Here is a 21,886-nt window from a genome sequence, read left to right on the forward strand (position 1 = left end):
CTAAAAATTAAAGCCAAATAGGTATTGAGAGTAGTGTTTTCCGGGCGGGTCGAGATAGTGTAGTCCTTGAAAAAGCTTCAGGCGTCACCACCAGGTCAATTATGTCCTTTTGCGAGCAATTACTCAGTTTACTTTTGGCCGGAGCAAACCGCTCGGAGACGTTAGCTTCGGAAGTTTCAGCGAGTTACTTGACTCAAGACATTATCGATGCGCTTGTAAAGCGCATCCGTCACAGCGTCACAAAATGTTAGCATTTAAACATTTGGCGCCACCGCTGGCCGAGTCGATTGTGTTGGAGGTACATACCAGGATAGTGCTTCTCGTATATTTCAAATGAAAATAAACACGTTGGTGACTGTTGAAAAAAAGACTATTTAGAACATGATCTTGGCACATCATAAACTTAATTTTGACTGTGTCGCACTTCTCGCTGCGTGTATGAGAAAGATTTTCTATAAACTGCTAAAAGACATCGTTCTTGTCCAAATTGAACGTGTTACGATACACAGAAAGTTTTCACAGGAAACTTAAGCCGGATACAGCAACCGTTTTGTTCACATCGGACACACCTATAGTTACTCTGTTTCAGGTTCTTATTCTTGTGGCCTATTGCGTTTTGGTGAGTACGTGATCAGTTCCACGATATCAGTAAGGCGATATTAGGCTAATATTGTTATCCGCCTTAAGTTTTTTTTTTGTTTTAAACCGTTTGAACTGAGTGGGCTCGATTAGTGGCATTAGTTAGATGATTGGTTTTTAGCATTCAATTTTAGATAACTATGGACTTTTTGCGGTTGTAATGGTTAACAAAAATTCTATGGTGTGATTTTTCTGAAGGTTTGGTAAGGCTAAACTTCAAACTAAACGATGAAAGGTCTTTTTATTATAGTGTATATATATGGGCACAAAAATCGCAGTATATATTTTTATATATTGATGTAATAAAATGTAATAAGAATGATGATGATGGGAAGTTAATGGGGCGGATATCGTTCTGCAAGACGGGCTTGTTGATTATTTTGCTAACTTAAGTTAAAAGCTGGTATTTTAGATGTGAAACAATCGGCTAGCGAGCTTTCAAAGAGCACTTTGACATAAGCGTCTTAGTTGCCATTTCACGTAAATAGATAAAGATTGTTAAATCGTTAACATACAAACTCTAGCTACAGAATAGCTCTACACACATGTCGCGTGTGATTACTTTGGAACAAGAAATTGAAATTGAGACTTTTTTTTCTATGAGTCTACATTAGAATCTACATGCCAACCAAAATAATATTTCAAGTTTGACGTAAATACACGAATTGGTTCAATTATAACCAGACGTAAAGACCACAAGAATCTACATCGAATATTTTGATAACTTACCGTTGAAAACCAGCCGAAACGACATCCACATAGAATCAAATTTAGTCCTCATACAAACTAAAGGACAACAATGTAATCGCATAATAGGGCTATCTATCTCTTATCTAATCGGTGGCAAAATCCTTACCTCTATATAAGTATACCAAGACACATGTTATATTTTTAATATGGTCATTTTTGTATCCGTTATCTTACGCAAATGGTAAATTAGCCCCGTTTACCAAATACACGGTAACCTATCAGCGAAATTTTCAATTGCATCGCACTAAGTAAAGCCTAAGCTCTGCAATATCGCCCATCTCTATTTACATCAAAGAACAGACACCTAGAACTCGATGCCATAGACACCCACGGACCGGTTAATGGTCCTGGCGCAAATAGCCGTGAACTTGAGGGGCGTCACTTCAAATGGCCATTTCGTTAATTGCCACTTTCAGCTTTCCTTGTGGACTCTTTCAACTAGTGGAGAAGCCGCCTAGGAATGGATGAGAAGAATTCGGCACGGGCTTAATGATGCCATATATATATCCAGTAACTGTTATCAGCCAGTCGTCTTTCCATGTAAGTATTAGTATAGGCAAAGATTGGGAGTATTGTTTAAATTCATGTTCAAAGAAATTTCAATTCGAAGTTAAGTAATGAATTTAGAAGTGATCTTTAACATACAAAGCGAAAAATCAAGGTCGTAGGTAAGCTTTCTGGTGAAGATAAGCATTATAAATTAGCCTTGGAATGTAAGGTTTTCGAAATTAGCTTGTGCTGAGTAATAAAGTAATATGGAAAAACACTACTCATCGTAGTTGTCTTAGCAGGTGCAACGGACAATACTAATGTAACCATGGGTTTAGGCTCGCATACAGTGTGCTTTTCCCTAGGATAGATATTGCATATAAAAGAGAGCGATTATGATCACGCAGAGCCAAATATCACCGTTTTAGGAGATTTTACAAGCGAAATAATGAAGGAACTGTTTCGTTAAATAATGGAAATCATCAACATATGTACAACACCAACCACCAAAACTCCAGTAGGAAACACCGTCTTTGCAACGATCCTTGATACGATCACCAGAATTTATCCATCGTTTGCCAAGCTCCACAAGAACTCAGTTTAATCCAATTTAGTCGACTGTATCTGTTAGAAGATCAGACGAACTGACCTGTCGATAATGATGTCATAGAATCTCCCGTCATGTCTCAATGGAATATAACCATCCCATGCGAGCTGAGAATTTGCTCGGTTTGGAAATGTGAAAGCCAGTGGTCTCAATTAGGTTTACTATATCACCCAACCTCGTCAATTTCACGTTTTCTACATTTAGCGAGTCCAGCCCAGACATAGAATACAGACATACCAGTTAGAGAGGTTAAATGCTAAGGGGATCAGAAAAACTGATGGGAAACCTGACGGTTTACAAGAACATGCCTAAGAAAACTACGCCTAAAAAATACAAACAACATTATTCGGTGACAGTTAAACATTCTGTGCCAATGAGTGATGAAAACGACGGCATACCCCACTGCTTTACCACTATCACCGGGGCCCCGAAAAATGTTAATGTCTCCGGTGGTTCCCTTGGCAGGTAGACATAGGATCTGGACGTAGAAAAAAGTACTCGATAACCGCGTGCCCATTTATGCATGAGGGACACTAATGTTGATTTACCTGCAAATTCAAGGCAGGTCCCATTCTCAATGAATTCACGAAAGCTTAATCGGAAACGAAGTGTCATTACCTACCCTTTTTCACTCCACCAGTCTAGCTCAAATTATTGTTATATATTTTTCGTAAGCCTCATTGTTATTTCAACTGTGTCTTGTTGCTAGTTTTCTTGCATTTTTTTGCTAACCTTCTAATTTACTAGAAGTTAAGTAAAATTTTGTGCTCCCTCTGCTTCGTCTGAAGGCAGATTTCACTCATGTGTATTCAAACCTAAAAACCTAATGATATCGAATAAAGAAAACTTCTAATGAAGTATTTCGGAAACATCAATAGTGTTTGTGTATTTTTGCAAATTAATAAGCAAGTAAAAAAGGTTTTTCTTTGCAAAGAAATTAGTGAGATTTTTGAAATTCTAAATCGGCCAAAGTTTCATAATATAAAAATACCCGATCTCTGGTTAAATACTGTAGGGAAAGTAACCAAGCAAACCATCAGTCAAACATTATCAAAACCAGTACACGACTAGAAAGCTGACGTTATTGCTATTGGTTAACTTGAAAAGGTTAAAAACTTTATATTTCCATTTTTTTTAATACACAAATCGATTTTATGAATAACATGTAGAAAGGACTATGACGCTAGAGAGAGGGGAAGCCTGCAAAAGAATAGAAAACCTTTGCCGGACAGACATAAAATCTACAAAGCAAACAATTAAAACTACAAAGACCATTATGCAGGTATGCAGTATTTCCATGTACAAGAGCTTGGCCAATCACTGCGGCAACTACTCAACGTGATACGCATCAATGTACATCTTTTTTGATGCTACACTAAACCACTGCTGTTGTTGTATCTTTTTATTTCGAAAAAAGTAGTTGTGCTCGGCTTCTGAGTAACTGAATCTTCTATTCAGCGTTGTTATTTTATCTGAACGACCACGCAAGTTGAACACGACACAGGTTCAGAAAAAATGCAATTTTCAAAGACTATTTTAAGGTACCATTCTTTTGAACTTAAGCATATCGCATCTAAGCAAAATAAGTTCGTCGCGCCCGCAGTATACCGTAGGTGTTATAAGATGTGAAAGATAAAGATGTGAATTTCTTTGAAAACTACAATTCGCTTTCGGAAAATCAATGTTCTGATATTCAAACATGTAAAAAAATATACCTAAGACTTATTATTTGTATTCTGTTTTTGTAAAGGCTCTTTAGTATTCTAGCAGTGTAGGCTAGTTCGCGTACGATGTTAGCTTTAGCAGTACTTCCTCGCTATCGTGTGTACATATAAAGTTACCAATAACTAATAAATAGCGCATCGTTTCGTAGGACTCTTTCGAGGACAGTTTCTTCCCGTATATATTCGTTGGATAACATCGCGATTCCAGCAAACACACATAGTGTATAACCGATCGAATAGAACCGATAAAAATGCTTTAAGCATTTGGCCATCTATTGTGATGGTGTGGAGCTCAGTTAATGAACGTGTACATGTTTGTTCCACTATACAACATAACCTGGTAACATTGAATACTACGGAGATTTTCAAAACAGGTATTTATTAGTCTGTAAGGTTTAAAAAGTAGACAGGCAGTAAAAACACATAATACCAAAGTTGGCATACAAATGGTTTATTGGCGTTTAGCTTGTTGTCCATAAATCATTGTCCGAGGCAGACCCTTTCGCTTTCTAGACAAATTCATTCGCTCAATACTAATATCATTCATGCTAGTTCTCTTTAGTAAACGCCCACAGCAGGTTAATTCTAGCTCGGAGCGGACGTATACAAACGCTTTGCATATATATATATAATGTGAATCATGACTCGTGACGTTAGGATACGTCAGTGTAAGATAAGCGTACTGACAAACACATAACAAAACCTAAGTTTTCATTCGTTACAATTACGAAAATTAGTCATGTCATAAGTTTACAAAAAACGAAAAAATGGGACTGTCTGTAGAAGCAATCACATTCAAGCCACGGATTTCATTTAACCTTATATCATATATAGAGCAATGAAAGTTGATGTCACAAAGCCCTATTGCGTTATACTTTTTCCATGGCCCAGTATTAATCAAGTGCTATTTCAAAGTTGGGCTCGGAGTTTCTGCTTTCCAGAGTCGTTATACCATGTGCCTTGCCAATATCAGACGAGCACTTGGTGTCGAAAATAATTGGCACGCGTCTTGTCTCTTCTTCTTCTTTCTAGGTACACTAAATACAGCAGTATTTTCTTAGAATTATTTAACCATCGTGGTAAATGTAAAGCGTCCTGTTCACGAAATTGTACGTGTTAGCCCCTTCTGCAAGCAAATCTTATAACAATACTGCTAATTTCAGGATGTACCAGAAAATCGCATGATATGTCTAGATTGAAATTGCAGTTGGTGTAATTTTGAGTGTATTAAGATGAGGTTGATGTTGAAAGTATTGCATGGCCAATGCCACGCAGATAAGAGAATCGCATCGATTACTTTGCCCAATAGCTTAATTTCTTTTGTTCTTTAAGATTTCGCCAAGAATAAAACGTGATCCGCTATGTGCAAAAACGTGGGTAGTCTTAAAATTATCAATTTTTTGCTCAGAGATCTTTCTTTGAAATTCAATAGTGCCTAAGGCTACAAGGATCACGCAAGCGATCTCTACGACTTCAGATCTGAGCTATGATAACGCGTCCTATTGAGTGCTTCTGTAAAACGGGTGTCTTTGATGTACTGTTCAATCTGCATCCCTCGTTCTGAAGGATTATCACCACATCTCCTCAGTTGTTTGAAAATGTGTTCTTTCTACGGAAATCAATTCTAAATACTCAGTCCTATTTATACACAAATTATATACATGTTTAAGTTGAGCTTAAAGCTTTGACAAATTTGGGCCACAAGCGCATCTACTCTATTTGAGAAAAGCTCCTTTACAAGCTGTCTACTCCTCACGTTTCATTAAATAGCATATTTTTTCTGCCTGTATGCGTGATTTTTTTCATGATCAGTTTAAGCTATTACTAACGACAATTCGACCAGCTTTTAAATTAATGCAAGTAGTGTGTCGTTACGACATAGAAAGTTTAACGCGCCCTGGGTAAATTGAGTTACTCTGCAGTTTCGCCTATTTTTTTTCGGCCAAAAAATTCTTTGATTAATGTGCCAGGTCAATTTTTTCGTACATCCAATTGATCCGTTTTGCTAGTAAGTTAACGTATTTAATTTAGTATCGTTTGAATATAACGGATATCATGACTACGTTTGCATATTGCAGTTGTCTGAGGTATCGCAAAATTGACCAATTGGCTTGAAGCTACTACAACTGCCGTAAACATGAAAATTATGTTCTTTCCTCCCGATGTTGATGTCCATTGGCAGGTATGCCGACGCTACTTAAATTGTCCCATACCAGCGACATATTCCTGACTATATTTCCTGACCTCCTGTTTCCATTTAAGCGAATGAACTCGCTGTTCTCAATTGTAAACAAGGAGATGAGACGTGAGTGGGCACATCTTCATTCATCAGCGGAAAAATGTTGTGATTCATTACTTCGTATGCTCGTCGTTATAATAGCTATTAATATGAGGATGTATTATCCGTACTGCAGACGAAATTTTTTGCCAGGCGCCATGCTAATATCGTGGGCGTCATTTTTAGACTTGAAAATGCGATGCTGGATCTACGGGTTATCGTAGATACCACTGGCGGTTGTGGAAGGTAGAGGGGGCTTGTGCCCTGGCGGAGGCTTCCTTGGTATTGAAACTGTGCTAGCGTGAGGCCGCGTGGCGTGTAAGCTTATCTGAAACAAGCCACGGGCAAAAAATGCATTTTTGCTACATCATGAGTCATAGAGATTATACAAAGATTAATAGCTGAAAAAAGATAAATATTAGAAATTGTAGCAGTATTTTTTTCGGTTGTATAATCCGCAGACAGAAGCCGTGTGCCAAACTGAGTCTTCTACATCTTGCTCATACCTGTTCGTCGATACTGCTTGTGGACATCTTTCGCAAGCTGCTGCTTTGATGGTGGTGTTGTGGTCCGTCGCTTGCCATCATTTTCACAGATGTATGCCCCCCAGCTGAGGCGCTATCCAGTACCGTGCCTAAACTTGACGTAGAATTCTGTTTACGCATTGGGCCAACTCCTTTGACGTTCAACAGTGATCCGTCTATGGATGCAGGGATCACGAAAGCTGGAGGTGCGATACCGATTGACCCGTTTAAACTGACCGAATTCGAACTGTTTTGAGAATGCGGTGACGTAAGAGGTGAGGCTCGTGATGAGCATCCGCTATTAATAGCTTCAACGAGTCCCGCCACGAGACCTCCGCTACGTGGAAGGCTGCCTGTTCATCGACAATAAACGTGTACGAGCTACTCAAATTTTTTTCTTTGCATAATTGTAGTCACAAGTTTCATATATAGCTAAAAAGTTATGTTTTACCATTTGTGTTACATCCATATATATATTGAACCTCTCAAAAAACTTTTTAATGCTAACCGGTGCGTCAAGCGATACAAGCTAGTACAGATTCGCTAAGGTGTCCCTTAAATACGTTTGATGAGGAACTCTTCAGCGAAATTCGATTTTGAGCTGAAACCATGCCGAAAGTTCTGATGTATCAAAAATGGCTTTTTGAATCTATTGAAACTAAATCCTATTCAAAATATTCCAGCTTGCCTTCGGAATCTTACTCAAAGTCTTCGGAAGCCGAATAGAAACTGGCGGCAACGTAAACTATCGATCTCGGGAAAAAGTTGCTGACCTTAGTGGGGGGTGATTTCGTTCAGCATAGTGAGGTTGAATTCATTTTCCTTCAAATTACAGAAACGACGTATTATTTTTGACAAGTTTGTTTCTTGTCTTAGAAAGAACAGGTACTCTTGTAGAGCCGAGGCTGAATGCATGCTGTTTACGATGAACAAATAATTTAATCAATGGTCGAATCCGATAAATAGAAATATAATAAATGGCTGAGCAATGTGTGTCAGGAAATGGTAATAACCAGTAGGATTACTATTGTCATAGATTCGAGAATACAGAGGAAGGGCTAGAAGCACCGGGCCTCTTTGGTGACATCTGACGTTGTACATGGACTTTCTAATAGATGCAAAAGACAAATACAGATTATGTAAACTTACATAAATTGTATTTTGAATATTTAAAACTAAATTACTCTGTTAGATAAAAACGACTTTTCGAGAGTCTATAGGCCTTAAAACGTTTTTGGGATTTCATGAGAAATATTTGATAAAAAATACCGCTAACACACAAAAATGTGTTGATCGGACTGAGAGCAATTTTTGGCAAAAAAAAACAGTTGTTTTTATTATGTTGTCAAGCACATGCTTTCTCTTATAGTGTCAAGTTTTTCCAGCCAAGAAAGAACCTAACAATGTCCACAATAAGTTATCTTAGAAAACGTCAGACTTAGATCAAAATTTTAAGGAGGGGGTAAATTTTCAAACAAGCTTTATTATGCGTTAGGATAACTGTTTGCCAAAGTTATATTTTCTTTTTTTAATTTAAAAATACGTAATGTTATTTATATTTGTATTTAATCAAAATAAAAATTCCGGCATCCCTAGTGGCAAGCAGCGCGATGGGCCATGCGCGTTCCACGTGCATACGGACTTACCCCCAAGATTGCTACCGCTTGCACAGCTCTGGAAACTACTAAATGTGTTGCTCGGTGTGGACCTTCCTAAACACGGCAAGCTACCCACGGATTCTGCGTGACTGGTACCTTGTGAGAGGGCTAGCCCGAGTCCAGGCGTAGACGCCCCTGAACGTAGGCTTTGCCCCCCCGTTTGCGACTCCGAATGGTGTGACGCCGATGTTGATCGTGGCAGACTCTCACTTCTGTAACAATAGAAATACAATAAAGCCACCGCTCCTTTCCTGCTTGCAATGCGCACAGCATTTAGGCTCACCAAATTTAGAGAAAATAGGCTAGGTTTAAATTAAATGCATAGATCATGCCAAGCAGACAATTCTATTGGCAATATTTTATCAAATTAGCTTTAGCGCGTGTTTAAGCAAACGGTATTTCATGAGCAGTATGTATAACCCGAGTAACCAAAAGCTGTTAGGATAGATAACTGAATAAGGCACTGATGTAGATAAAATTCATACGTACTTGAATGATGTTGGTGTAGAACTGCGAGGTGTCGAGCATTCGCTCTGCAAGATACGTTCGCCAGAAATTGACGAACCGCATTCGCTTTGACTGCCACTACGGCTGTGGCGTCCGAATGATGTCACTATTCCAGATTTTGTCACGCTGGAGCTCACAGACATCATGGAGGATGATGAAGTGGCAGCTGGCGTTTCGTGAGCGCCGGTAACTTCCGTGGTTCTTAGCAAATCGACGATATCCAAGAGGTTCTTTGCGTCCACGGCGAGAGAGTGAGCCGCCTCCAGCATGGCCCTTCGCTGTTCGCTATCTGTTGGTCGTTGCACTGCGAGTTTGACAGCTGACACGAGAGCTGCCATATCAGCGCTGAGTACGCGCTGGGCCGGTTCCACCCGCCGGGTGCGCGGATCGACCCCGAGCACTGTGGGGGACAGGCCGTCGACGGCAGCCAAAAGTCCTCGCAATGCCAGCCCAGTTTGGCGGACCAGCTCTACGTAGGCTTCAGCTTGGTGTGCCCGAACACCTTCCGACAGCCGCATTACCGCTCGCACCACGCCGGTGGTTGCTTCATAAATGGGTTCGCCCTCACCATATCTGTTAGCCGTTGATGATCCAACCCGCGGCGTTATGACTGCTGACGTACTGGGCGTCGCCGACCCGACAGATATCGAATGTGAACTAGCTACACAAACAAAATCAATATACTGAAGTAAGAGTGAGTGCTATAAAAAGCAAATAGCCTAATCTTCTCGTACACAGTTTATAGATAGAACCTGTTACTTGAACAGCTGTCATGATATGGAAATATTATACCCACAAAGTTGAACTCAAATGTCATAGTGACTTACCTGGTGACTTAGGCATCCCGTTAGCTGAGCTGTTGTTATTGGTCGAGGTGCCTAGATGATACTGACGTGCTCTAGCATGACTTGAGAGTGAAGTTTGGCCTAATGTCGGACCAGTGACAGAGGCCTGTGGTGGCGGTGTCCCGAATGGTAGGGGCTGCTCGTTCAGCCACCTTTGATCGCGTTCAGCTTCTCGTTGCTGGTCTTTGATTTTAATCTCAAGTAACCGCTTTTCTAGCAGATCACGCTCATCTACCAAGGTCGATCCCAAACCACTTGACACTCCTAAGGGTTTGCTTCGTAGAGGAGGTGACTTTGGAGCAGGTGGGGGCGGCGGGTTATCCTGTTGCAATGAATAAAAACATTTTGTTAGAAATATACAGAGTACATGAATATTGTGTGCGTACGTTGTTTTAATTTTGTCTAATTTATTATTTTGCTTGTCACCACAGTTCAGTCACCAAGGTCGTTAGTTAGCAATTTGAGATTCTATTAGGCGCACCACAGATACAAATTAGCTATACGTCACATAAATATATATATATATGATGCTCTAATGTTAAATGCTTACGAAAGTATGATCATGTAGCTTCAGCTGAACGGCCGATAAATTGCAAACCTAAATGATTCATGCTTAAGGGTGAGCTATAGTGTCCTATGCTCAAAAGCAAAAAAGTTCACAAACATAAATAAATTAAAACATACCGTCTCACACGAAAATAACGTCGTTTGCTATATACGCTCGTTGTCGTTTGCTCGGACATCAAAACGCTTTGACGAAAACGGTATTTCTAGGAAAACTATGCTTTATATTTGAACTTATTAAAACCTACCAAAATGCGCCAATGCTTACCAGTGCTCTTGGTTACTACACCAAGAGAGTGGCGACAGACACTCATCCCAGATGCTATTGTTTCCAATAATAACAACAATAAATAGGTCTAATGGCAGTGCCAAAAGATGCCATTGTGCGGTAATGCATATATATATCAGACACACTAATGCATATATATATCAGACGGCCTCATAAGCCCGTTTCGTATTTTCAAACGGTCCGGATTTTAGTGGATTGAGTGCGGAAAGAAAAGCCCTTCCTTACTGTATTGATAAGGTTGCCTTCTAGCTATCTTGTGGCGCGATATTCAATTCGACTGTAGATTTCAGTTTAGTTAGAGATGTCAAAGGTGTATTCAAAATCGACTTCGAAGTTTTATCTCTGGAAAGGGTTGATACGACCCAAACCTTTGAAAACAATTGTGGGGTGCATGGATCTGATACTGTAACCGAATATATGGTCAGGAAGAGGTTCGTTGATTTTCAAGGTGGTGGCTTCATAATTCAAGATGAGGTACGTCCTGGTCCACCCTTTTACTATGAACATGCTATATCTGTAGTTGACCAGCCCTGCACACGACCCTTTACTAGATTACAAAAAACGCAGGAGCATCTAAAATAAGTAGCTAACAATGATTACGTCAGTCAAATGGACATCTAGGTTTCCCGTAGGTTGATCTATCACAAACTAATGAACTCCGTTTGCACGGCCTATAATTTTATTGAAATTGAACTAAAACAACTCTTTTCTTGCAAAGATGAGATCGGGCAATGAAGAGTGGATAAGTTACAATATTGCCAGAAAAGGCAAATCGTCGTGAAAACGTGGTAGGTACGAGAGCTAAAGCTCGCCAGATCCAAAAGAAGGTAATGCTGTACACTTGGTGAGACTGTAGGGGAGCGATCCTCTACGACGTTCTCCCAGGCAGCCAACACGTTAACTCGGTTAGGTGTTGTAGAAAGATCGACTGTTTAAAACACAGCGTTCAAGAAATACGTCCGGCTATGGTGATTAGGAAAAAAGTAATGTTTACACATTACAACGCCAAATCTCATACATTTTTATAACCTGCCAAAAATTTTATGAGTTTAAAGAAAATGTTTTACCCCATTCTTCTTGTGGCCCCGACCTTATTCCTACAGATTATTTTTTCCGATCTTCAGAGAATCTTTCTTACGGTAAGAATTTTGTATCTTTAAAAGTGTAAAAGGCCATTTTGACCACTTTACTTTAACTTAAGATATTAACTTCTAGCAACAATAAATTGAAAAATTGTCTAAAAGAGGAGCAGGCTCATAACTAATAACGCCCATCGTCATTTGAAGTAATTGGGCAAAAAAAATGGTTTTCATTTGTTATTTTGAACAAAATCGGAGCGAATTCACGAGAAGACGCAATAAGACATACAGGAAGTCGCGCTGATTAAAGCCTCACCGTAAGATGCATATTATAGTTTTTATTGAATAAAAATTATGAGTAAATCAAGAAGAAAGGGACAATTAAAACCGTCTCAGTGTTGCAAGACAACGCCCTAATCTAAGCTCCTGCCTAATATCGGTTGCTCTCAAATCCTACATACCGAATTCGAGTTGATTTTACAATAAAACAACACATCCAAATTAGGTAGGTCTTAAGCATCAAAACAATTATAGTTCGCATTTTTGTCTTTATATCATTCCTTGACTATTGAATGTGGAACGTACCCATTTATAATTTTGATCACCCTCAACCTTAAAATATTTAATTTTTTACTGAACCTCTAATAATAAATAAAGCCTTTGCGTTCTCTCCTGTGGTCTAATTTCTCAGCAACATGCTGCTGGAGTAGTAATATGACGTGTGTTCTACATGAATTCTTCTAATATTGACATCCTAAGACGAGCATAGCGCCTCTGATCCACTGAACCTCTAAAAACAGGAAAATAGTGGTTCTTCATGACCTCTGCATTGGTTAGTTAGGTGCTGAATCCGCGTTTTTTTAGCCGAATTATTTGCTTTATCTTTGGGTATGCTCACTTCAAATTGTTCCAGTTCATTGAGGTTTACTGTTAACTAAAAAAGCACTCTTTATACATATATATAGAAACAGGTATCTCATTTCCTTTTCTACTCCTTTCTAAGATGCTCCGATAACTTTCGAAAAGGATCTTAGACCTCTCAAAAAATCTATTTGTTCATCCTTTACTGTTGAAGAACAGACTTCTTGAAAGAACTCGTTTAAACTCGTTTTGAGTACGCAATTAATTGTTTTTCCTCGAACTTAAATATTTTTGCATCATATGTTTTACAGTTATTACAGGAATTTTGAGATATTTTTCAAATATCTGTTAGATGTAATATCCTAATACTAAGAGTTTCATTATTATCGAAATAATTTATTTCAGCTAAAAAGAGTTGTAATGATAGAGAAAGTTATAGGGTTTAAACCTGTTGAAGGTGAGTGTTGAAAGCGTTACTGCCACCAGCAGGTAGTAAAAGTGCGACGTTAGATGGCGAACATGAGACTGACAACGAAGATTCGTTGGTAGCCCCCGAGGTCGAAGCCACAAGCCCCGCATCCCGAGCTGCTGCTTCCAAAGCTGCTGCAACGCCCCCCGCCGCAACTCCGAGTGCCCCTAAAGGAGGGGAAATTTCCGGAGTGGTTGCGCCAGTTGGAGAAATCACTCGGTCACCCTCAAAGCTGGTCATATTGTGACCACCAACGGCAAAAGTATTTGTTGGCGAAGCGGGTGCGACATACGCCCACGCAGGCGGCATCGACCCGTCATTGTCACGCATCAGCCGTGCAAGAACTTCGGGTGTTTCTGCTACAATGTAGGTGGCCGGGGCCAAGGGCGCAACAGTAGCAGAACCAGATGAGGCTTGTGAAGCTGTCGCCGTGGTCGGCGGCGTGGGGGTACCACATACACTATTTCGATGTTCGCTGGCAGGTCGCGCGGGCTAAAACGAAACAAAGATAAATACTTTAGTCCCACATAAGAGTACAACTGCAAAAAAAAGATAAAAGGGAGCTCACAATAACTAGCGATGAGCACAGGCTTATAGTTTTATAGGTCACATAAAAAAAAATACAAAGTAGTGCTTTGCGCCAGTTTTATCGGCCTTAGTTAGGTCGGTACCACGTTATAGGACTCACCGTATAACAGGACAAAATATCGTCGCTGGATTAGAAATTATCTAGAAGCTTCTTCAATAAAGGTTCATGTTAAAGAAATATTGAAATGTTCAAAAGACGGCAACGTATTTGTTTCAGACTAAACAAATTTCCATTAAATAATTTAAATATATGTAAACTAACAGGTAAAGATATTACGTTAGTATACTGCTAATCGTTAAACAGGAACACGGTTAGTTGTGTCCAACCTTTGGTGGTGGTTCGTCCGAACCGTCCGACCCATCGGAGCCCCAAGAGAGCGCGTTTGTGCGACGCAGCTCCCTACGACATGATTCCGCCTGTGCACGTTCCTCGTTGTAGATTTCGCTGTATTAAACCAATGATCAGATGTTAAGGTATCCACATTTTCATATGGAAGTCAAGACAAGGATAGAGGAACCATTATCAATTTTTGGACGCAGCTTTCCTATCAAATTAATAACTTATGTGCCACCTATTTTTTTAATTGATGTAAACGTTCAGCACACCGTGCCTTATGGTAATTATATATAAAACCTTGCTGCTTAGAGCTTATATTGTATCCTGCACTCTGTAAGGTATTAAAAATGGCTTTGTAGACGGTGTACTTATAACACAGAATAAAGGTGCAATCAGCATAAGAAACTCACAGCAATGCTTCTTTAAGAAATAGGAACGTGGGTCTTTTGGCAGGATCGTATGACCAACACAGCGAGAGTACACTGTAGAGTCTCGGAGGACAGCCATGCGGCAGAGGAAGCCGTTCACCGTCCTCTAAACGTGCTACCACCTCACCATTTTTGACTCCTTGGAACGGCTTGATACCCAGACTTAAGATTTCCCAAACGCACACGGCGAACATCCACACATCACTCGCGGACGTAAATCGCCTACAACATCCCGCGTAATCATATCGGCAATGAAAGCGACAGCATGAAAGCAAGGAATACTACAATGAGGAGACTGTTATAAACAGAATTATATATCTATACACTGTGTCTAGCAGAATATACGGAGCTTACGTTTAGAGAAGTAAGGTTTAACAGTTAGAGTTGTACCACTAACCGGAAATTGATCGACTCTGGAGCCATCCATTTAATCGGCAGTTTGCCACGAGATGCCGTATATTCGGCAGCATGTCCCAGCTCTCTAGAAAGACCGAAGTCGGCAAGTTTAACACAGTCTCTCGAAGCCACGAGCACGTTCCTGGCTGCTACATCTCGGTGCACAAGACCCTTCTGTTGTATGTAACACAATGCAGAAGCTAGCTGGCGAGACCACAGTAGTTGTCGAGGCAGCGTTATACGGTCACGGTGGCGTTGCAGAAACGCCCTTAGTTCTCCCAATCGAGCAAGCTCCATTACGATCCATACAGGTGCCGACGAGCAGGTTCCAACCAGCCGAATGATGTGAGGATGGTCCAATTGCTTCATCGTATCTACAGGTGGGCACATGCATATATGACGTTATTAGGTAGGTTATGGTGGTGGTTTGAATGTCAAAATACACTTGAATATATAGTATCTATGTTTATTGAAAAACGCAAGTTTTATCGGCCCATTGCGAATCACAGGATAAAGCACAGATAAGATACACACGGGCTTCATCAAGAAGCTTGTCAGCTCCATCGTCCTCCGTTAGCTCATCTCCTGTTGTATATTGCTCCTGAATTTCTCTTTTAGCGATCCCCTGTCCATTACACGTTTTAATGGCAACCTGTACACGAGTTCCGTCTTTAGCGCGCCATTCTCCCCGATGAACAGCGCCAAACTGTCCTTGTCCAATCACCTCACCGAGTGTTAGAGTAGCACGATCCAATTCCAGATCACGAGCTGGAATTACTTATATGTTATCAATCATTTTTTGTTGCCCTATAACTTCTTTTTAATAAAGCCTACATATACGTTTCTAGAGATAGGTAAAGTCCTTTAGTTACTTCCTTAGTTAGAAATTGAAAAGGTCGATCTTGTATTTACGTCTTGTATTTAATAAAACAATTAAGCTTAACTTGTGTTTTAGAATTTCACTACATTATTTAGTGTGCTCAGAAGTGATATATATTATGCCGTATAAAAGCTGGTGTATATCATATGAGGCTATATTTTGATAGATTTCGAATTAATGTACACACTCGCGCTGGAGTAATCCCCCTCAACGTCATCGACGATTTCAGCATAATCTTCAGAATGTCTTAATTTGCTTTCGCCCACGCCGAGAATTTCAACTCCAGCATGACCAGCTGAGCGTGGCTTTGATGAACTGCGCCTGTTGAACCCATCGAAGAATATCGTTATCATAACAAGCGCATTTAATTAAAGCATCATCTAAAGCTTCACTCACTGATAAAATAAATAAAAAAGGTATTGCAGAAAATATGAGAAAATTGCGTTCGCTTAGCGATAAATGTATAAATGGTAACGTGTCCCTCTGATCTCTAAGTGTTATGTGTTACAATCATTTTATAAGAACAGTATTACATTTCTTGAAACAAGTAGAAGTGGCAGTTAGATAATAAAAGGGATAAGGCCTACATAAATTAAAAGTATAACGACATATAACCATGGCGTATGTAAGGAACGTACCTGTAGCGTGGAGGATGATTATCTAAAGGGGGAACACATAACATTAGATACGAGCATAATATAGAAAACACCAATGGACAGATAGCCCATATATTAAAACAAAATGTAGTAACCAATAAAAAAGACTACTAAATAAGAAATCAAATGGCCATTCTTAGAACAGCTTCCAATTGTAGTATCAGGTCAGTTTCAGTAGTAACCATTTACTCAAAGACTCAGAACGTGTTCGAGAGGCATCTTCTTTCAAATCAAATTTTCAAATATTTTTTTACATTTTCAACCGTTTTTGCGGTGTGCACGTGTTTTCAAAAATCATTTCTTTAGCCACAGCATTAAAACCTGCCCACCCTATAATGTATTGCTGAAGTGGGCTTCGTTAAACTTATTTGGGCTTTTTCCAACGTACTTAGGGCATGTGCATTAGTCACGTAGACCGCGTAGACCACCCTATTGTACATCAACCGGCATATGTTTATATCACGTCTTTTGTCACAATATTGTATATTTTACACAGTCAAGCATACCTGTACAAGATGTTACTTTTTTTTTCAATACAGATGCACTTGCAGAACATGTGCCCAATAGCAGCACACGATAGTAGGAATGTTTACTGCTAACGGCATAACTCAACCTCAAAAATTAAGAGTACTCAGGAACACTTTCAGCAAGCTCTTTTTAGCGAACATAGACACAATTTTACTGCGTATGGTTATTATTAGTGTTTTGTGAAAAAAAAAAAGTCGAACTTTATCTGTTTTGCGCAAAAAGAAACCAAGCATCTTAGATACAGCAATATAGAATTAATTACTTAAAGTTCATTCATATAATTCTAGGCTTACCATCGGTTGTACTTTCAGATTCCGAGTCGTTGTCAGCCCTGCTAATTTCAGATTTTTCAGATTCTCCTGCTTTCAGTTCTAAATAAGCGTTATAAGCGACGAAAACAAAGCGCAACAGCCGTTAGTTGTTAATATTTTTGCGGATCCAAAAGCTGTTAGTTAGGTTATTCCGAGTAACATCAAACAATTTAAATGATGCTTGTTTTGGAAGACGGAATTAACTTTAAGTTGAAGCTTTTTTGCAAACTTGACATCTGCACGTCTGTTTACATTTGATTCAACAAAATGCCCTTCACATCAATATACAGAGACAGGTTTTGTTAAGTCAGCTCGCTATTAACCAAGGCTAGAATGAGCCAACTAGTATAAATCCGTTTCTGACGTTCCTGTATTTCTAATTCACTGTACATAAATAAATACTTAGAGTTTCATGTCCGGTACTGCTTTTGAGCATTGCCTGAACGTTTAACCGTGTTTGCATAAAATGTGGCTTGTTTCGCGCGTTACTAATACTTAATTTTAGTAGCGTTCCAGAATATTTAGAGCCCATTTATGAAAGTGGGTTACAAATTTTAAAACGGTTTAGTGTGAGACAGATTACGAAATGTTAAGTGAAGGCAAAACTTTAAAAAGGCTGTGTGCGAAATACACAGAAAGGAGGATAGCCATACCTTTTCGAGTCCAGTAGGAAGCGTTTGTGGAGTGTACTAGTCGACAGTACCCATCCACGAGATCCGCGATAGCCTCTGCCACACGGAGATTCTCACAGGAAACGCTAAGAGGCTCAGCTGTGCCGGCCACCCGAAGCCGCACAAGAGCACGGGAGTCGCCTTCGTGAACAATCGTTTCGATGTTTTGCACTTGGGCAAATTGCCCAACTGGACGAAGGGGCCCACGTGCATCCGTTGCAAAGCCAATACCCAGCTCACATGAGATCACCAACTCCACAGACACTGTCCAGCCAGTCTAAGATGCAAAAAACAATGCACAATTACTAAATACGTTAAATAATAATGTTGCATGAGATGTGCTTCACCTAACCAGTCACGTTTATCTTTGAATATAGCGGCTGACGAATATTACTATATATATATACTGTATATTTAGTTTGGTCATTCTAATATATCAAAAATAACAATTTAATTCAAATAAACTTACCCCCAGTTGGCATAAAAATACTTCTCGATCGAAGGCGACTTTTCGTTTGACGGATCTTAGAAATTGCAACATACACTGGGTTTCGGAAAGACGGACGACATTTTTAAATTGTGCAAGAATCATCTTGCGTAGCGCCTTGGCTTTGTGCTGCAGAAGGACGCAAGCCGGAAGGAATCTATCTAAGCCAACCTCCCGTTCCAGGAATTCCAACGCCGTTGATTTTTTATCAATCGACAGCTGAGATACATCCTTGTAGAACCTGCTTGAAAACCAAAGTACATTAAATATTTGGACTTCTCGTGTGTGATGAAGGGTGTATAAAAAAATCTTCAAGAAGGTGATCGATTTATTTTGATTCCAATATCTGTTACGGATAAATATACTGACCGTCGTATCTCTAAGCAGCAAAGAGTGATAGCCAACTCAACTTCGACCTCATCCTGCATTTTCAGGTAATCATTTTTAACTTGCTCGTAGAAAAAAGTGAATGTTACTCGATCTCGTTGGAGGAAATCATCCAGATTCGCCAAAAGGTATCGAACTCTTAGCTCGAATCTGAAACATGTTAATTATCAGGATATCCACATTAGATGGACTGTATCGAAATACTGTTTTCAGATTTAAAAAAGCAGCAAAGCAAATTTGGATAAAAATGCAAAAACATATGCACGTAAAAGTTAATATGCGATATAATAAGAAAATGATACGTGAAAGTTAAAATGCATGTAAATATATATACACGTGTATATATTTGTTGGTTGCTACGCCGATAAGTTAAACCTTACCGCCAGTCATTAAGCGATTGCCTGGGTAGATATTTGTCGAGCACTTGGTGGAGGGTTGTGTCGCGATGAAGCCACTGCAAATCACCCGTTGCGGCATGGCGAAGCCTTAACGCAAATAATGCTTCCAATGGTAAAGGAGACGGATGGAGTTGTCCACAGAGCAAATGGATGATTCCCTAGAAATCATTTAAGATGTCTGTTTTGGAACCTCAATAACGTTTTGTTTTGGAAATTTGTAATTTCCACAACGAAACGTTATTGTGTTATTAACAGTAAAGTCCCAATGATCGATAGCAGTTAGTATGAAAGAATGCATCCGTTTATCTCTACGAGTTTGGTCTCATAACTAATAATGCAGCCAAGTATTTTAAGAGTTTGTGTATTTGCTATAGGCAACTGAATGATGACGTTGTCTTATTAAAGTCCAATTTTCTGGATAGATCTGTAAAAGTTTGAACGGAGAAAATTCCCTATATTGCTGATCATATAATGAGGGTGATAAGCCAGTTTTTCTGAGCTTTTTTTGGTGCTTTCGGCTACTTTCGCTGGGTAGATAGATTCCCACGACTATTTACCCAATATAGCATCAGGAACCTGTCCCCACTACCAGATAGTGGCCTTACTTGGAGTTCCTCCAGGAAGATTTTTTGCCCATTTATTTTACAATAATTTCTAGTGAGAATTTGAAGAAAAAAAACATGTCATAAACAGATATGACAAAGATGAGCATTTTTGTTCATGTTTACAAAAAGCTCATTGTTGCGGGTAGCAGTTCGATTACCACATATCATTTACAGCTACACTTAATTCAAAGGATCTTACCTTTGGAGTCAATTTTCTGTGAGGAAAGCACAGGCTTTATAAATTATACAACTTTCTACTACTGTCTGGAGTAACAAGGAGTTCTGTGTTATTTGTGTGGATCCCGACGAAGCCATGGTCAGCTGTGCAATTTTATGAACGACTGTTACATACTGACTGCTTAAATGTCTATATCCTGTTGTGTGTAATATCAACGGCTCCCACAGCCAAAATATGTTTTTGTGTAAATATCTATATAAAGCTGGTAACAATTATAAGCTAGCTAAGCTTTCTTTTTTCGTTTGAACGATACCGTCGAACCTAAAGTTGTAGCCATGTAAACTTCTGCAAACGAACTGCATAAGTACATTACGTATGTTACTGCTTTTCGGTCAAGCTTAGACATAGTGCCTCATGCACACTACCAGTTAACTATATATGTTCATATAATTAGCGATACTAATACAAATTATAGAAAGGATGTACTAAATAATGCTGCCAGCTAGGTGAAACCCTTTTAACCCTCTACAGACTACACCGTTGCGATTGCTCCGACTTACTTCTAGTCAAGTATGCCTCTTGAACAAAATTAACTCATATAATACTAACTCTACACCCTACAATTTTTAGCGAATTTTGTTTTACGATGTATATATCGTTTGCTAATATGTGAGTCTGAAGTTTGTGACTTGTTTTGGAAAAAATAAGATTATACCGAATTTTAAGCAAAATTAGAGAATAGGCTGTCCTGTCTGATCGACTTTTGGCAAAATAGAAATTTACAGTTCGTTGAAAATAAGATCTAAGACGACTCAGTTGTAGAAAAAAAAAGTACACAATAATATTCAGTCGATTTAGGCTATAACGAATTTTAATTTTTCGGTTCTGAGTCTTAAAGGACAGACAAATTAACTATAATCCAGTTTACTATCAGTCACTGTACACCAGTTGTTATAAACGAACTCGTTACCTTGACGTCGGTTGCGTCACCGCATTTCACTGAACGAAACTCTCCATTGTTCAAGTAGACCTTGAGGACTGAGATTGTCTGTTGGCCGGTAGATCGGCTAACATTGACCCCAAGTGGAGCTTTCGGTGGTCGCATCGGAGATAGACCCCCATCACTTCCCGTTCTATCACCACCTGCATCATCCAGTCTGAAATATTAAATTTCGAAAATATAAGAATTAGCACCTGAGCTGTAAATATGTTACGCCAAATCACAATACACGACTAATTTATCTTTAACAAGAAAACCTATTCATCAGTACGGCCCCCAACGTTTACGGTACGATAATTGAAGGCAGTCCCCATCAATGCAGATTTTGACATGTTGATCTTATCAGCAGTTCTATTCAGGATGGAATAGAAAGCATCTTAATGACACTTGGGCATGGTAGCTACCGAATTTGATTAAATATGTAGCTATATAGATGTCTATTAGGAAACTTGTCGTGTTATAGATGTGCGAGCAATCTTCTAAAATTATTTTTCTAATAATAAAAAAAAGCATTTTCTGAAAGGAAACTGCGTATTTTATAATGTATTTAAAAAAAAAATTAAAACAAAAAACGTATTCTATACTATATTGTTGTACTAGAGATCGTACTATATCAAAACTAGATCGCAGGCTGTGATAGGTTCATAGTCGAAAGCGGGCGCTAGAAAACATTTTGCTTATAGTTATAAAATGAACTGGATTTCACCTTGTCGCACAATCCTTTAATCTAAACAAACAGCAGTTTTGCACTTC

At 39.2% G+C, this 21,886-nt stretch overlaps 1 protein-coding gene and 1 long non-coding RNA gene across 16 annotated transcripts in view; one reads left to right on the top strand and one right to left on the bottom strand.

The window, feature by feature from the left end:
* The first annotated feature begins 300 nt into the window (after positions 1–300).
* LOC147755947 (uncharacterized) lies at positions 301–7,395 on the top strand. The gene is made up of 3 exons (XR_015327396.1): positions 301–619; positions 1,806–1,929; positions 6,949–7,395. It is a non-coding gene; the product is annotated as an uncharacterized LOC147755947 (long non-coding RNA).
* Positions 4,639–21,886, bottom strand: part of Fak (protein tyrosine kinase 2 Fak) — a 74,891-nt gene continuing 57,643 nt past the window's right edge. For 9 of the 15 annotated variants that reach the window (XM_022805911.2, XM_086988514.1, XM_086988515.1 and 6 more), the window contains 18 exons: positions 21,104–21,290; positions 19,333–19,508; positions 18,935–19,102; positions 18,548–18,806; positions 18,061–18,355; positions 17,390–17,467; positions 16,551–16,572; positions 16,100–16,233; positions 15,567–15,800; positions 15,034–15,406; positions 14,619–14,858; positions 14,199–14,316; positions 13,263–13,775; positions 10,004–10,343; positions 9,159–9,837; positions 8,658–8,881; positions 6,994–7,364; positions 4,639–6,815 (listed from right to left, as the gene is read on the bottom strand). In XM_022805911.2, coding sequence (XP_022661646.1) covers positions 6,696–6,815; positions 6,994–7,364; positions 8,658–8,881; positions 9,159–9,837; positions 10,004–10,343; positions 13,263–13,775; positions 14,199–14,316; positions 14,619–14,858; positions 15,034–15,406; positions 15,567–15,800; positions 16,100–16,233; positions 16,551–16,572; positions 17,390–17,467; positions 18,061–18,355; positions 18,548–18,806; positions 18,935–19,102; positions 19,333–19,508; positions 21,104–21,290 — 4,531 coding nt within the window. In that variant the 3' untranslated portion in view covers positions 4,639–6,695. Of the gene's footprint in view, positions 6,816–6,993; positions 7,393–7,699; positions 7,834–8,657; positions 8,882–9,158; positions 9,838–10,003; positions 10,344–13,262; positions 13,776–14,198; positions 14,317–14,618; positions 14,859–15,033; positions 15,407–15,566; positions 15,801–16,099; positions 16,234–16,550; positions 16,573–17,389; positions 17,468–18,060; positions 18,356–18,547; positions 18,807–18,934; positions 19,103–19,332; positions 19,509–21,103; positions 21,291–21,886 lie in introns of those variants that run through there. The other 6 variants (XR_015327392.1, XR_015327393.1, XM_086988520.1 and 3 more) reach the window with 6 other exon arrangements.

Source organism: Varroa destructor, unplaced genomic scaffold, assembly GCF_002443255.2.
Source record: "Varroa destructor unplaced genomic scaffold, Vdes_3.0 BEIS01000004.1, whole genome shotgun sequence".
Classification (NCBI taxonomy): Eukaryota; Metazoa; Arthropoda; class Arachnida; order Mesostigmata; family Varroidae; genus Varroa; species Varroa destructor.